This window comes from Dermacentor silvarum, chromosome 6 (genome assembly GCF_013339745.2).
Source record: "Dermacentor silvarum isolate Dsil-2018 chromosome 6, BIME_Dsil_1.4, whole genome shotgun sequence".
Lineage (NCBI taxonomy): Eukaryota > Metazoa > Arthropoda > Arachnida > Ixodida > Ixodidae > Dermacentor > Dermacentor silvarum.
In genome coordinates, this window is record NC_051159.1 from 102,179,137 (window position 1) to 102,196,537 (window position 17,401).

Below are 17,401 nucleotides of genomic sequence, written 5' to 3' on the forward strand. Positions count from 1 at the left end.
ATCCAAGTTAAATCAGAAGCGGTACTGCGGCGGTGGTAGCTGCATCGCGGTCGCCACCAGCCCCACTCTCTTTGTCGCTTACACACCACGCAGCCTAGTGCGCGCACTCATAGGTGACGAGCCTTCCTCCGCGTTCGCCGTTAGCGTCCCGACTCCTGTGCTCCCGCGCTTCCCGGTGCCCTGAAGATCTTGCGCGGCCCCGTTCGTGTGTTTTTTTTCTCCTTGCGCGTTACATTTACCGCTGCGCCACGCGCGCACGTGCTTTCGTTCTGTCCGGCGTGTGGGTGGTCGAGTAGCGGTGATAAGACCGCCGGGTAACGGTGCCCTGTCGACAGCTCGACATCAGTGAAGTGACGTGTTTGACGAAGCGTCGTCGCCGTTGGGAGTAAAGCGGGTACCATTCGAATCCGCCCCTTGCCTGAACGGAGTGCTCGCCGAGGCACGAAGAGGAAGCGAACAGGGATCAGTCATGGATAAGGAGCCCGTGCTCCTCACCATCCATCCGCTGGAGAATGGCAAGCTGGATGCTGCCTACTGCAACAACGGTTTCGACAAGCCCCTCAACTTGCTGCCTGAGATCGCCAAGAACTACTTGGAGGCGCCCAGATGTGAGTTGGGGCATGAGGGCCTGTACCTTCAGCCCCCTTTTTTTTTTTTCTGTGTATTATATCAGGTGCCCCAGCTAACGTTATCCGAGCGGATCAACGCAAAAAAAAAATAAAAGAAGATTATTTAAAGATCACGGTGCAAGACACGAGGGTAAGACCAACGGTTTTCGGTCGTCAGAGGTCGTGATGACCAAACACCGTAGGTCTTATAATCGTATCTTGCACCGTGTCCCCCCCCCCCTTTTTTTTTTTTAACAGCTTCACTAACGTTAGCTCGGACACCCTACACAGGAGGGTTGTGTACTAATGGTTCTTTTGGGTTGCCAGACTGAATGTGGAGTACGGAAGCGAGTTGGATAAATGAAGTAGAAGGAGGCATAATGTGACAACCACGTGTAGTGTATTTCGGACGTATCTGAAGCCCGGCGTCGCCGCGCACTGCGCAGCGACGGCGCTGTGCTTTGCGCACTGTCAAGAAGTACCGACGCTGCGCCAGTCAGGCGCCCGAAGTACGCTGCATGTGTTTGCCGCTTCTAGTGCCTCGGTGCTTCAGCACGTGCGCTGGCGGTGCGAGTGCTGCGACGAAGGATGCGCGGCTTCAGTGAGGAAAAGCCCACGTGAGCACTGAGGTACGATGCCGAACCCGGACTGCCTTCCTGCGTTTCAAGCGCTGGGGCGAAGGAAGTTCGCGCTTAAAATTTTGCTTAGCCTTCAGTGTGCCATCCTCGTTGTAAGTAAACTACCCTCGGCGCAAGTTAGCGCTCGTCTGTCGTGTCGTCCTTGCTGTCGTTGTGTATATCTGCGGTACGATTCACCACTATGCCAAACCAACAAGCCCAAACAGCCACATTACTGAAATTCATTGTCCTCATCGAAGGACAATGAATTCAGTAAGGACATCGAAGGACACCTAAATGAATATACCATAGCTAACCGGCTAGGTCACTATCTTAGACGTATGAAAAATAAAAGATGAGCATCTTTTACTAAGATAAGGTTTCGTACGACGCACGTGATGTCGAAGAAAGGACGGCGCCCCTGCCTTCAACTTTCCGAAGCAGCTCAGGTGAAAGAAAAGTTCACATTTCAAACCATTCTTTCTTACCTTTTTCCGTCTTTTTTTTTTCAATAACGAATGACTTAAATGCCGAGGTAATGCTGAACGTTTGACTAACAACTTGATAAGCAGTTAGGTTTCAGCGTATTCATATAGTGACTCAAAAACTTCAATCTATGATTTAGACGCTGCCAAAAAAGGCCCCGCGCACTCGAGGAGTTGCGGCCGGACCTAACAAGGGGCAACGTGGTTGCTTTAACGTAGCATACTACGGCGCTTGGGCTTAACTGACCACTATCAAGAGACGACACCACCAACGCCGCACTCTCGCTTCCGTCTCCTTTTACTACTGAGTCTCATAGGGGTCGTTCTTACGACCCCTATGAGACTTAGTAGTCCCGGAAAGGGGTCCCAATTTAATAAATACAGTTATCTTTCTCTCTCTTTCTCAAAAATGTAGAGCGAGAGATCGATATCAGTCCTACGCCATTTGAGAACTAGCTCGGTTAAATTTCTCATTTGCAAGGGATGCTCCGAAGCTCACAACTTGAGTTTTCTTCAAAGCTCGGAAAAACACTTTTATGTAGCACGCTTTGAGCAACAAAAAGCTGTATCGGGAGTTTTTTATGTTGCTCTACAATTTTATCGCTGACACTTTTCACCTAATTATAACATTTGAGAAGGCGAATGATTAATTAGGACTAACTATGTAATTAGGCGGAATGCAACAAATTACCTGAGTATCTCCAAGCGACGGCAAAGCAACATTATCCATGGTTCTGTCCAGCTACGTGGCATTTGCATAGTTTAAAATCTTGGTGCATGATATCCTACTTCGAGAGCCAGGCGTCCGCCGCAGCCAAGGAAAGGCAAGAGATACTTCTCGATTGAGAAAGAACCTTTCCCTTTTTTTCTGTTTTTGTGTGTGCAGTGTTTAGAAATGTTTTTATAGCATCCTTGATAAAACAGGCGGCTTAAGCGAGCATGGTAGAAAGAGAAAATCAAGACCGCCGAGACACGTTCACTGCCTCACATTTATGCAGGAGGAAGCCTGCGCTATTCCTCACTTGACGCAAGGTTGCATTAAGCGAAAAAAAAAAAGCCGACGCAAAAGAAAAAAACAAACACAAACTAAAACAAAACGATACCGAGCCCTTGAAAAAACGGAGAGCCGGCGGATCACGACAGAAAGTGCTCCCGACTATTTCTTTACTGCATAACCTTGTATTGCTTTTCCTCTAAACTGAGCCGGTGATTCCCGATACGAAAGTGCTTGGTAATGTTGATCCATGACTGTTATTTCTTACCGGGCAGAGTACGTACGCGGAGGGACTAACCAAATCGCGGAGTCACTATAACCAAATCACTTCTGCAAAAATCAGCAAGGCGCACACAGATTCGTACAGTTGACTTGCGCTTTAATGTCATCCTAAGACCTCTTGTGCAATGCATACACTTTTGTGCAATACATACACTGCACTTTTTTGATCTCACTCGCAAGTGATTACGGAAAATGCATTCTGGGTGTAAAGTACAGCGCATGTGCAACTGTAAAGAAGTGGTTTACTCATATTATTCTCATCCGCTTTCGAGCAATTTGACACTCAATTGATCTAGACCTCTGTGTTATCACAGACGGCCGAAAGCAAACTTGAGGTGTGTTTCGAAATCACTGAGATTGCATGACAATACCAAACGCGCCAGCAACATAGCAATGTACTACAAGTAGTTCCATCTTCATCTCAGCCTTTAAGGAATGAAATGCAATTTTTTACCATTGCAAACATGAGGAGATGAGATGTTCACGTACATGAAGACGCAGTTTTTTGTATGTAACCGAGGTACTTAAATTTTTTTTATGTTTTCATGTCCATAACATAACAGTAAACAATCAAAAACACTTGAAAGGTGATTATATCACATACGTTGTGGTCGGGTCTCAGGAGGATATAGCATGATATAGCAGGGAATCCGTCATTCTGCCTCCTCGGCAAAAAAAAAAAAAAGAAGCATCGCGGAACTTTCTAAAGAAATTTATCCTGGTCCAAGAAACAAAAGCAGGACCACAGCCGAATCGGGCCAGTCGGTGTACGAATTGAGCTAAGCTGTCCTGTGTGTTTAGCCCCGTTTGATTCTCGTCTATGTTTGCGCGATTCTTTCTCCAATGTAAGCTAACCCTGGAGGTTAGCTGTTGACATTGGCTGATCAGCTTACTCATGTGGCTGCTCACCCGTTATCCTGAATTTGAGTTCGTGAGTATGAGCAGCTGTACGAAAGGAGTGAGCCCATGTGGTTGGCTGTTTGTTGGTATAGAAACTACCACGGTCCAGTGGTGGTGTTCGATTTAGCTGTATGTCTTTTTTGTTTTCATGAAAGCCGAATAAATGGCCCCTATATGAAACCGAACGTGTCCAAACTAGAATTGAGTAGACCGAACTGAGCTCAATCGTCAGTCACTCAGCCTATAAAAAGATACTTAGGCCCATGACAAACCGACATGTTACTTTGAAGAGAGCTGTCACTTAAAGTGCCTTATCGCATTTCAAAGTGAAATGCAGTAGCAGGTATCGAGCATTTCTCAGCCCCTACACCCGATTTCCAAGTTAACTCCACAGACGTACCACGTATCCTTCAAAGTCATCATGAAAAAGTATCATCACCCCGTCAGGGCCCGCTACGATACGCGTGTATTATGCGCGTATCGTAGCGTCGTTGTATAGTACAAGAATGCCAAGTTGGACCCATTTTTAATGCAGTATAAGGAAACTTCGCAACGCAAAACATTGTCAAAACAACAAATTAGACCGCTTGTTGCACAGACAACAAAGCGTACGTAGCCTGCTGTAAAGTCACTGCAGACAGGTTGAAGAGTTCTGGCAGTGGTGAGGTTGAAAACGCTGACCTTACTTTTGATTACAGTGGCCTCTATGAAACATACAGTTCGCATGGGACGATTACGTATCCGATTACTGCAGTTCCGTCACAAAACGCCAAACACACTGCAGTCGTGGCATAAGTGGGCCGCATGTATTTTTAGCAGGTGGTGCAAATATGAGGGAATTATTTAACTGCCATTGCTGTTATCTATATAAAACTACCCTCGGGCACTATATGAAGAGAAGAGTTGCTAGTGCCACCTCAACGAACATAATTCTAACATTCTAAATTGTATACTAAAATGAATCTCGAATGACGTAGTTAATTTAAGTGAAGGATACATTATATCCCTAAGCGATAATTTTGAGGGAAACAATCTTTTTTTTTTAGTTTCCGTAGAAAACATTGCCTCACACATGAGAAGTTCATGGTCAGATTGGCCTTATAGTTAGCTTAAATCGGCAAACCTCGCGACATCAACTTGAATACCTGGTAAGCGGCAATTCAATAGCGACACGTAGGGTTGCTGCTCAATGCGTCTGAGAAAGTGTAACTCAGAAGGACCGTGGTATGTTGCTCTTATTTCTCACCAATGAAATTCGCGCGCTCTTGCCCGCTCTAGATCAACAACATTGCTACTCGGAGCGGCAATATTTCATTACACTTTCCACTGGCGTCACAGCAGTTAAACTGCATCGCTAAACGGAAAGCTGTAGAATTTTTTTTTTTTTTTTTTTTTTGCTAGGGCAATCGAACGGCGGCACGCTCGACAATATGGTGGCGGCGTGTCGCGCGGTAGTGGATCGGTGTCCCTCAGAGCCGGCATCGGTTGGGATTTGCAAACAAATAACGTGCGTCCGGGCCTCCTTGACCGAGCGCCACCTTGGCGACGGTACAGCGGTCCTCCACGTGCCCAAGCCTCGCTTCGATGCGACCTGTATAGTACCACTGTCCGGCTCGAAAAAAAAAACAACTAATAATAAGCGAAATGAACGAAACCTCGTCACGTTAATTGCTTCGGTACAGGCACCGCGAGACCGTGAAAGTGAGGCGAATAAAAACGTGCGCGGAGTGCAGACAAGCGTATTCGAGCCTCGCATAGCTTTGATGTTCGATCTTGCTGAATGTCGCCAATGCTGTCAAGTTCGAGCGGTGTAATGGCCCGAAGTTTGAACGGATTGGCTTGGAGGTGCGACGCTGATTCTCGCACGTCTGCATGTTGTAGCGGGAAGTAGGTCCTGCAATTATCGCACGCAAGAAGCGAACTACGTCGTGTTTCACGTGTGCTCCTGCATGCCTGCCGGCGCGGGTGTTGGACGGCTCGAGGCGTTCGTTGTCCTTCTTGCGCGGCAGTCGTTCGTGCTGTGTATACTTGTCGATACACGCATCGTTTGACATCAACACGTGCATGCACGAGGATTACTGGAGTTATGCTATGCCCGACTTTATATGAACGCGTGCCAAATCAACAGCCCCCCCCCCCCCCCCAATATTGTTTTTTTTTATTGTTGCCAGCAAATTGAGCTTTAGAATTAAAATCAGCTCACTTGCGCTGCGTCAAGCTAGGAGACGGTGAAGCAGAGTTGCGAACATTATCAAAATGTATCCTATCTAGCTTAAAGAAAACGGCTATTCGATAGGCTGAAGAGCACAGCCGATAAAAATAAACCCTTTTGTTGGGTACCTCCAATGGCACGCTGTTTACTACCTTGGGTAGATGACATTGTAAACTATTGACCATAACATCAGACGCCTGCAAAAAAAAAGGCTTTGAAAACGAAGAGATTCCACTTACACTTCCTACTCTGCCAACAACCGCGCTCGTCGCTCGCCCGCACCGTCTCTTATCTCCACACGGCTCTGACCTTTATGCACTGTGCATTCGCCGCTCAGTTTCTGTTGAAGCGATAGACCGCACGTACCTTCGCCCGCTGCAGCGTATGGGCTTGCTGCCAGCGTTTTGACAGTCGTTGTGTGCAGTCATTCAGTGTGATCTATTCATGTTGTTTGTGCGCGCTCACACCACGCTTGTTCAATCAGTTAGTAATAGTCGGGCCACATTTTCCAACGCACGCTACACATGCAATGCTGCCCGGATCGGCAGTGCAGCGCTACAGGTGTGTCCCTTCGCACGCGCTGCCCACGGGAAGCGCTTCTCATCAACACCACCGTTTCACACGCGCCTTCTCGTGGTCATCGAGTCTCTCTTCATGTCGGTCTACTTACGCCGCAGCACACCTGCTTACTTAATCAGCTCATGTTTACTACAATTCATATTGCTACCAAAGCCGCTCACGTTACTTCGTATGACATTGCTGTGTTGCTATCGCATTCATTGCTTCGCCCTTAGGGCGAAACTGTGACATTTTTTTTATCATATTTCCAGAGTGGAATACATCGCATTCAGTCGGCAATGTGATACCTTTGGATAAAAATCGGCTTTGCTTTATTTTCTTGTTATAATTCCTGCTACGTTGATAGAGTGAGTCAATATTGAGGCATGCATCCTAATTGCACTCACCTAAAGAAATGTTTGAAGTGACCGACTAATTATTTGCCTGGCTTCGTGCATGATGCAACTTATTTTCAGGCTCGTAAATCACGGATAAATTATTTGGATTACATTGAAGCCTGAGAAAGAGAGACAAAGAAGCGTTTCATTTCCCCAAAACATGTTGTGTTATCAGTGGTTTCGATTCAAGGCATCACTTGCGGCATTCGTTATTATTCTCTAGACTCCTGAAATTTCGCGATAAACATGGTGGTTGTGGGTAGGGTCACTCATTTACTTTAGTAAATGCATGCGTGGGAGAGAATGAGGGTGTGGCTAACTGGGTGGCGGGTCACTCTGGCTATTATCGCAATTCCCAATGCCCTATATGGCAGTGTCATCTACCAATAGCCGCATTCAAGGGAAACGTTCACCGTGCAAATTGCATTTGGGGCTCTCTCCAACAGTAGGATCGAGTACATCAACTGCTTTGTTGATCTATACCAAGGAGGTTTTGGTACCAACACGGCAATCTTGCACAGCCTCTAGCGTCTGTGCAGGAGTACCTTTATGTACCTTTATCGAGGTCATTTACTCACAGGGCATTCTGATCATGAGAAGGAAATTTACAGAAGTATAAAAATGGGTTGGAATCCATACGGCAGGCATTACTAAATCTTGACTGGGAGCTTACCACTGTCATTGAACAAGAAAATGGTGCAATCATTGCATTCTATCAGTGCTAACATATTGGGCAGAAATTTGGAGGTTAATAAATAAGCTCGAGAACATGAGAACATGAAAAAATGTTAGGCGTAACGTTAACAAACAGGAAGAGAGCGGTGCGGATCAGAGAGCGAACGGGGATAGCCGATATTATAGTTGACATATCATTATAGAGAAATATTTGATATTCTAAAGATAAAAATGGATCTGGGCAGGCCATGTAATGCGTAGGGCATATAACCGGGGGGCCATTGGAGTTACAGAATGAGTGCCAAGGGAAGGTAAGTGCAGTCAAGGATAGCAGAATATTAGGTTGGTTGATGGAGTTAGAAACTCGCAGGAGCAAGTTGGAATCAGCTAGCGCAAGACAGGGGTAAATTGGAGATCACTGGGGGAAGCCTTCGTTCTGTAGTGGACATAAAGATTGGATGAAGATGACAATGACGACGGAAGTTTTAACATAAAAATAAAAATTTAGGACCTCGTCCATCTAAATAGTACTACCTTGGCACGCGACGTATATATATATATATATATATATATATATATATATATATATTATAAGACGCCAACAACCCACCGTGGTTGCTCAGGGGCTATGGTGTTGGGCTGCTGAGCAGGAGTTCGCGGGATCGAATCCTGGCCACGGCGACCGCATTTCGATGGGGGCAAAATGCGAAACACCCGTGTACTTAAGATTTAGGTGCACGTTAAAGAACCCCAGGTGGACCAAATTTCCGGAGTCCCCCACTACGGCGTGCCTCATAATCAGATCGGGGTTTTGGCACGTAAAACCCCATAATTCAATTTTTTAAGACGTCAACAAACACCAGGGATAACATAGGGGCAATTACTTGGACTTACTAATTAAATTAAAGAAATTAGAGAATAATGGAAATGAAAGTGGACGAAAAAACTTGCCGCTGGTGGGGAACAATCCCACGTCGTCGCATTACTCGTGCGCTGCTCTTACTAACTGAGCTACCACAGCGCTGTTTTCCCATCCACTTTATGGGGTATTTATGCTTTACTACTAGAACTACCCTGAGAGTGTTATCCAGCGCCACCACTTACAAACCTTGGCGGCGAATGTCGAACATCCTTTCTGCTGCAGTCGCCACGAGTACGTGATCTTTTTGGGTGAAGGCAACTAGTCAATAAACCCACACATGCTACCTGAAGGCATCATGGTTGCCGGATTCGAGACCCTCGTTATGTAATGAGCGAGAAGAAAGGGAACCGAGGGACCCGATTTTTATTGATCATGTCATAAGAAGCTACAGAGGTACAGTTCATATATATATATATATATATATATATATATATATATATAACTGTAGCTCTGTTTGCAGCATCATATTGTGTGGAGCAGTTCACCGCACCTTTTCCCAAAGAAAAAGCCCTAGGCAGACGTCCGCCCTTGGACATCTTTGACATATCTGCTGGTAGGGGGGGGGGGGGGGGGTAAAAACCAGGGTAGCGTTAGCGTTCTAAATGCGTTCCGTGTGACCTCATCCGTGTCTTCCCCCGGCGAAACGTTACAGTGTGAGTCACGTGTCAGCAGCGAAGTACAGATTGATCAAAAGTTGCCGTTACGTTTAATCTATGGCACGTATATTCGTAGACGCGCACCTAAATTATTGTGCCCGTGTTCTGTGCCTGTTTGACGTAAGTGGTGCCTATTGCGGCTTTTTTTTTTCTTTCTTCTTGTCCTTCTGGAAGTTTATTACCACTTTTAGTTAATCAACGCCACAGCAGTACGTCAACCATAGCCAAAGCATTTCATCACGTCTAGGATCATCTTGGAGTTGCCAATACATTCATCGCGTGCATAATTATTCTGCATCACACCTCTTGAACCCGAATTGGCACGATGTGAACACGCTTCTAAGAAAAGACGTCATGCTTTTCATTGCTCAATGCTTTGCACTGAGTGGTGTCGTCTGTCCTGGCCTGATGAGAATCGCACGTACGTGGGTTGCGTTCGAATGGCCCTCGGCGCTTGCTGAAGCGTCACGCCGCGAGGGTACTTATGCAAATCGCGTGGACACATCGTGCCTTCCTGCGAGTTGTTAGTTCATTCTCGTTAAGCAGTCTACCCACGCCGACACTGCAATGTTACCCCATCCCTTCCTCCTCGTATCTCACGGTAGGAGGTCTATACATGTCGCGCTGTTGTGGTGGTGTATTTTATTGCGGCAGTAGTTAGAAGCTAATAACCGGGTGACCGGTGTCTGTCCGTCCGTCCTTTCCATTACACTGCCGCCGTCAGTGTTAGGCCACCTCCTCAGCACTCCCTCGCCATCACGGAGTTAATACATTGCCGTAGGGTATAAGGCCGGTCTAGTTGGTGTTCCATCTTGTTTAAACAGCGCAAAACGAGACAACGGATGGCAATAAAGGTGAGACGAAGATAAGTGATGCCTTCCAACCAGCCTTTACTTTTCAAATGAACATATATATATATTGAATGAGAAGAAAGGGAACCTGAGGGGCCCGATTTTTATTAATCATATCATAAGAAGCCTACAAACAATGACACCAAGGACACAACATAGGGGAAATTACTTGTACTTACTAATTGAATTAAATAAAGTGATAAATTAACAGAAATTAAAGTGGATGAAAAAAAAACTGTCCGCAGGTGGGGAACGAACCCACGTCTTCGCATTACGCGTGCGATACTCTCACCATTGAGCTACCGCGGAGCCGTTTTCCCATCCACTTTCTAGGGTATTTATGTTTTACAAATAGAACTAACTCTGGGAGTGAACATAATTAGCAAAGTTCGCGTGATTTCCACCATTTACGGGGTTAATTAACAAACTTTTTCTAATTATCGTTTTAGTGATTAACTATCGTTTAGTGATTTTAGTTTTACCTTAGTGGAGATGCAATTGAAGAATTTAAACCAGCCAGTAATCAAAACCTATCCATCTTGTCAAAAAGCTCTTGCGCTAGTTACGAGAATTAAGCACACAATGTCTGCGGGAACGCGTTAATGTTATACTTAAGATATTTTCAGCGCTGTATAAAGAAATGCACTGCGGAAATACGTTAATTCTAAATATACACTTCACGGCACGGGTAAGTACAAGTGTTTTCTCTGAACTGGTGCTCCAGAGCTTTCTAGCAAAACGTTGTGCTTCGTGTGCTACCTGACTTCAATTCTGCAATCACAACCTGCTATCTAGCTAACAACGTTAATTCAAAAGGTAACTAGTGGGAACTTCACTAATTAATAGTTGTATTGGCGATTGCAGCGTGCTAAGTATAAGTCCTGTCATTGGCCTTATTAAGGGATGCGTGATTTTTAACGCTTCAAAGCGTCACTGGGGCTATGAGACGTCGTAGTCGAAGACTCAGTGACCACCTGTTTTTCTTTTTTTTTTTAACTTGCACCTACATCTAAGTACACCACAGTTTTCTTTTTTTTTTCATTTCGGCCCCGTCAAGATACTACCGCCGCGCCCGGGATTCAAACCCACGACCTCGTTCTCGGCAGCAGAATGTCATAGCTAATGCGCTGGCGCGGTGGTTATCAGTGGCATCAATCTTGGCCGACATAAAATAATTATTTTGTCTCGGATCGCATATTTTCCAATACAGTTGCCGCTGCAAGACGCGCTGTATCGTGACGATACAATTTTGATGAATGTTGGACCATGTAGGCCTTCTGGTCGGTGCTAAGTCGCGGAACCTGTCGGACGACTTATGTGATGTGAATTGGCAAAGTCCAATGGGGAGATAAAGTGCTCAGCCACATTGATATAGAGAAGTCGAGGCTGCTGGAGGGGCACATCGCAGGGCTTTAGTCTGTCATGCATTCAGGTGTGTGATAACATGAATGACTGCGTTCTTCCGGTAATGTTGGGACATTTCGTAAGCTGTCTCGGCTGTAGAGACCTGAGCGCTGTCAGAATGCGACGATCGCGATGAAACGGGCTTTTATTGCATGCACGTGACTTGGCGGTATGATCGCGCTCCGCGACATAGTTTTGTTGGTCACATTCGGCACAGTCGAATATATTGAATGAAGTAAGGACGTTTATCGGAAGTTGATCAATAGATGGCTTGATCCGTTCATTTATTTGTTCAAGGTGGTTCAATGTTATTTGTGTACACTTAGTGTTTAGAAACAGTTTATTATACATAGACTGTTAAAATCAAATAACATACTGCCTTTACAATGTTATTCACACGTGTGTGTACACTTAGTGTTTAGAAACAGTTTATTATACATAGACTGTTAAAATCAAATAACATTTCACTGCACTGTATATCATGTACACGACCTGTAAGATCCGGTATGCTGTAGTTCCACAACAATAACAGAACAGTGGTCAAGTTTGACTTACATAGACTTACGCAGTCAACGACATTGACAAAACATGTACAGTGATGTTGCACAAATATGCAGACGTGTACAATGGATATGCGTACGAATAGGATTAGATATGTACACCCTTGCAATATTTTAAGAATATTGCGAGCGTCGACCGCACGGCGCGCCAGCCGTGCCAGCAGCTTACTATTTGGTCTCGTCGACCGAATAAGATAAACTCCGTGATCTCATCTATATAAGCGCAGTAGTCAGAGTTGCATGCAGTGTCACTTCGCCGGGACCAAATTTCGGTACAAGTTTGGAAGGGCACTCTACACTGAGTAAAATATAACGTATCGCACGGGCAATACATCGTACTTGATATAAACAAAACAAAGGAGCAAACAAAACAGTAAATGCTGTCTGCTTGACGCAGGCTTTGCCACTTTCACTTCAACAACACCAATACAGTGTACATGCAAAAACATTATTGTCAGCCTCGAATTCATGAATGACAGTCGGGGCACTATGCAAGTACAAAGTCTGTGCTCATGCATGCGTAATTTGGGCATCATTCTGGATGTAGGAAAACTTTGGCTCGATAGACGGTTAGGTACCGCGAAGGGCAGCGGCGAAAAAAGTCAGCTTCACCGAGTGTGAACAGCTGTTCTTCTAGATGACCCCACACTATAGACGCGCTAGGAAATTACGATCACATATTTGCCTGACGTAAGCGGTTTCAGATGTTTAAACAACTGTTTTCTCCGTACAGATTGGTCTTCGTGTCCCTGGTTTCAGGATAAAACCTGAATGCCTAGGACAAATTTTATGTGTCATCTTGTTATCACTGCTTAATCATGGCTACCTTTTTAGCTTGAAACAACCAGCTTTTGTTTTCCAATCATCTCAGCATTTTTATTAGCAGAACAAAGTGATTAAGCTCTGAGCGGACTCCAGCAGGCTCGGCTATCTTTCAGACGAGGAGGGCAGGGGCGGTATTCTGTAGAGAGAGAGAGAGAGAGAAGTGACTTTATTTGCACCCGTCAAATAGATGACGGGGTAGAGGCTTCAGCCTAAACCCACACTCATCCTCTCAAACCGTCGACCTTTGGCTCGATAGTTTGGGACGCGGCGGCGGTCAGGGCGAGACCGATGACTTGCCGATGAGAATTTTCTTTTTCGTTGAGTAGCAAGGACTCCCGGGATTCTCTGTATCTATCTGTTTCATCAAAGCTATGACAGGTCCAAACCATCTGGGCTAAGTCCGCTATACCATCACAATGCCTACCCCGAGGGCTATACACCGAGAGATGCCATTTGCTCAACAGTTGTGGGTTCGGAAATACCCTTGTTTGCAGCTTCCTCCACATAACTTCCTCGCTTTTGGTAAGGTTCTTATCCGCTCTCGGGTAAGTCTTACGCCCCAGCTTATAATGGTTAAGAATTTCTTGAAAAGTGTTCAGTTCGTCAGCGTTCTGTAGGGGTTCCTCGCTTGGGGGTGTTGTCGAGACAGCGCTGGAATCCCGGAAAGTGAAACCTCGGGCCAGCCCGTGCGCCTTCTCGTTCCCTCGCAAACCCTGATGAGCCGGTGTCCAGAACCTGCTCCGCCGGGGGCTGTCCGACCACTAATATGTGTACAGATGCGGCGGAGATCCTGCCCGCATCAAAATTTCTGATTGCAGATTTTGAATCACTAACAATAACTCTCACATTCTTTTGAGTCAAAGCCAGCGCAATGGCGACTTCTTCCGCCTCCGTTGCTCCTAAATGTCTGACGCTGCAGCACGAGATAGGGCCTCCGTTTTCGCGTGTAATTACGGCTGCGTATACTTTGCCTTGCTTGTATTCGGCCGCGTCCGTGTATATCACATCCTGCCTGCCTTCCAGCCTTTTCTGCAGCGCCTCAGCTCTGTCCCTTCGCCTGCCCTCGTGATGCACCGGGTGCATATTCTTGGGCAACGGGAGTATTCTCAGCCTGTCCCTGACTCGCGGTGGGACTTTGCCTGTCTGCTTGGAACATGCCTGGGGCTCGAACCCCAGCCGCTCCAGGATCCTTCTACCAGTCTGAGTGCGCAGCGGTCTCGGATATTGCGATACTGTCGCCGCTTCAATGAGCTTGTCTAAGGTGTTGGACACCCTTAAACTTAAGATTCTGTTCGTTGATGTGTTCGGGGGAAGACCGAGAGCCGTCTTGATACCCTTCCTAATAATGATCTCGACCTTGTCTTTCTCTGCTTTGGTGAATTTCAGGTAGCGGGCTACATATACGACCCTGCTAATTACGAAATATTCCAGTAACCTTTGGAGGTTCGCTTCCTTCATACCCGCGTGTTTGTTTGCTATTCGCTTGAGTTATCGGCACGTCTGGCTGGTACTCGCTTCCCGTCGTTGGATCGTCTCGGCGTTTTTGCCGTTCGCTTGAATCCGCAAACCCAAGACCCTGATACTGTCGACTGTGCGAATAATGTTACCGTTTACCCTCAGCTCGATGCCGTGCCCCGGGTCATGTCCCCTTCCCCGTCGCCGTGCCTGTGATGTTAGGAAAAGGACCTCCGACTTCTCCGCCGAGCACCTGAGGCAAATCGGCTCCAGATATTCCTCGATAGCTTTGATTGCCCTCTGCAGCGTCTCCTGAATGTGCCCGTCACTGCCGCTGCTCATCCATAGCGTCAGATCGTCCGCGTAGAGCGTATGGTTCAGTCCTTCTACGCCTGCCAGCTTCCCGGGGAGACCCATCATCGCGACGTTAAACAAGGTGGGCGACAGAACTGATCCATGCGGCGTACCCTTGCTTCCCAGTTTAATACCTTCCAATGACTGCCCTCCCAAGCTGATCGTTGCCGTTCTATTCGTAAGAAAATCCTTTACGTAATTGTAAGTCTTCGTGCCCACATTGAGAGCTCCGATACTCTCCAATATGGCCGAATGCTTCACATTATCGAATGCTTTAGAAACATCTAATCCTACGACTACCCTGGTGTCTACCGTTTTGTTGTCTATCACCTGTTCTTTGAGCTGGAGCATAACGTCGCATGCCGGTAGATGAGACCTAAAACCATTCGTGGTGTCGGGGTACAGTCCCTGATCTTCCAGAAACCTATTCAGCCTGCTCTTAATAACATGTTCCATTAATTTGCCCTCGCACGAAGTAAGTGAAATGGGCCTTAGATGTTCAAAACTAGGTTTCTTTCTAGGCTTTGGAATGAAGACGAGGTTGGCATCCTTCCACGCCGGCGGAAGCTGCCCTCTGTCCCAACAGTCCTGCATGTACGCTGTCAGATTTCTGACCGACACATCGTCCAGATTTCGGAGCATCTTATTACTTATCCTATCCGGCCCTGCAGCCGTCTTCGTCCTCAGACGGTTTATCTCGGCCCTGACCTCACCTACCGTGATCGGGCTGTCAAGATCTGGGTTCTCTAAACCCGAATACTCGGGCAGGGACCCAGACCCCGCACAGCTGAGATATCTATCCCTGACCTCGGCGATGAGCTCTTCGGTCGTTCCTTCGTATTTGTAAACGAGCTTTTGTAGCTGCTGCCTAGCCTCTAGCTTGGATTTGTCCGGGTCTAGCAAGTGCCGCAGCAGATTACAGGTCCTTGCACTACCAATTTTGTGGTCCATTTGGTCACAAATGCTGCTCCAGTTTTGCTTGGTGAGGGTCAAAGCGTATTCTTCTATCTGCTTATTCAACGCAGCCAACTGCCTGCAGAGATTTCTATTGCCTCTTTTCTGCGCGAGCCTCAAGTTGAGCTCTTGCTTTTTGCGCCACAGGTTTATCATGTGTCTGTCAACCCGTTCCTGGTTCTCATCCACCTCGATTTCCTCAGTTGCATCGTGGACCGATTGAATAACTCCCCTGCTCCATTCATTTATGTCTTCTATGGCATCCTGGCCGGACCGACTGTCCCTGAAAGCATGCCAATTCACAGTTTCTAGCTTCTTCGTGCGAGCTACTGAAGGACCGTCCTCTATGACTGTCTCAATTATTCTGTGGTCGCTACCCAGATCTTCACCCGTGTTGCACCATGTAGCCGAGATCTTGCCTCCAACCAGAGTGAGGTCCGGCGTGGTGTCTTGCGAGACACTGTTACCCTGTCTTGTTAGCCTCAAGGGATACGTCAAAAGAGTCAGACCGTTCTGCTGCATGCTATTTCATAAATCCTTCCCTTTAACCTGCGCAAACCTGTATCCCCACGCGGGGTGATGAGCGTTGAAGTCACCCACTACGAGGAGAGGGCTGCCCTTCGCGATCATCCTGACTTTGGCGAAGAGATCGTCAAAACCACAATTACGCCTTTGCCTAGGGGAGATGTACACGTTTAATACAAAAAGATTTTTATCCTTCCGCTTACGAGGGACCTGCTCGATCAGTACATGATCCATCTGCATCGACCCCGTCTCGTGCTGCAACACTGTGACGTCGCGTTTGACCAGAGTGACAACCTGAGTATTGACCCATCGTCCCGCATACGATTTATAGCTATAGCAAGCTTCGCGTTCTTTCCACATTCCTGTAACGCTATGACGTCCGGCTTATCCCCGTTGGTCAGGAACGACTGAAGAACGGCTCGTTTCCGTGAGAAACCCCTACAGTTCCACTGCCCGATTGTGTTACGGTGCTGGGCCATCTTTAAACTTCTGAATTTCCTGGCATAGTCATTGCCATTGCCCGTCTCTGTTCGCGGCCTCAGCCCTCATTTGCTCATTCATCTGCTGAATCATACCATAAAGCAGCTTCACGTCTTGTTCAATTTTATCGAAACGTTGCTCGTAGTTGTTTACAGTTTCCACATCCTTCACCCGCTTCTTTTTAGGAGTAGGATCTGCACGTGGTGTTTCCGACACCGATTGTGATACCTCTTTCTCGGTCCTTCTGCGCTCCCTCATCTATGCGCTTATTTAGCCAAGTTATCTGCTCTCGGAGCTCTCTGTTTTGCTCCTGCATGTTGTTGTATTGCGCCTGCATGGTTCTTATCTGTTTCTGCATGAGCCTGTTCTGTTCTTTGAGAGCCTTTACCATTGCGGAATCCTGAGAGCCCTTGTCCACCCAACCCACCTGTGAGTTCGGTGGTGCACTCTTCTGTGAGTTCTTGGACTGGTGCTCGGGACGAGAAGAAGCCTCTTCTCGCGTCGACGGTGTAAGCCTGGGGAACGATGCCGAGCGGTCCCTCGGCGTGCTCTTGGATCTGTCTCGAGCACCGTCATGACGACTGCATCGCACCTGTTGTTGTTGCTGCAGCGCTGTTTTCGGCGCTTTCTCTTCTGGTTCCGCTGCTAGCTTCGCCTCCCACTGTCGTTTCTTGACAATATATGGC

The 17,401-nt window shown here is 46.9% G+C and overlaps 1 protein-coding gene across 1 annotated transcript in view; it reads left to right on the forward strand.

Moving 5' to 3' along the window:
• Positions 1–17,401, forward strand: part of LOC119455787 (ATP-binding cassette sub-family G member 1) — a 79,582-nt gene continuing 62,181 nt past the window's right edge. The window contains exon 1 of the mRNA XM_037717250.2: positions 1–608. Within this exon, the coding sequence (XP_037573178.1) occupies positions 470–608 (139 nt within the window). The 5' untranslated portion in view covers positions 1–469. The remainder of the gene's footprint in view (positions 609–17,401) is intronic.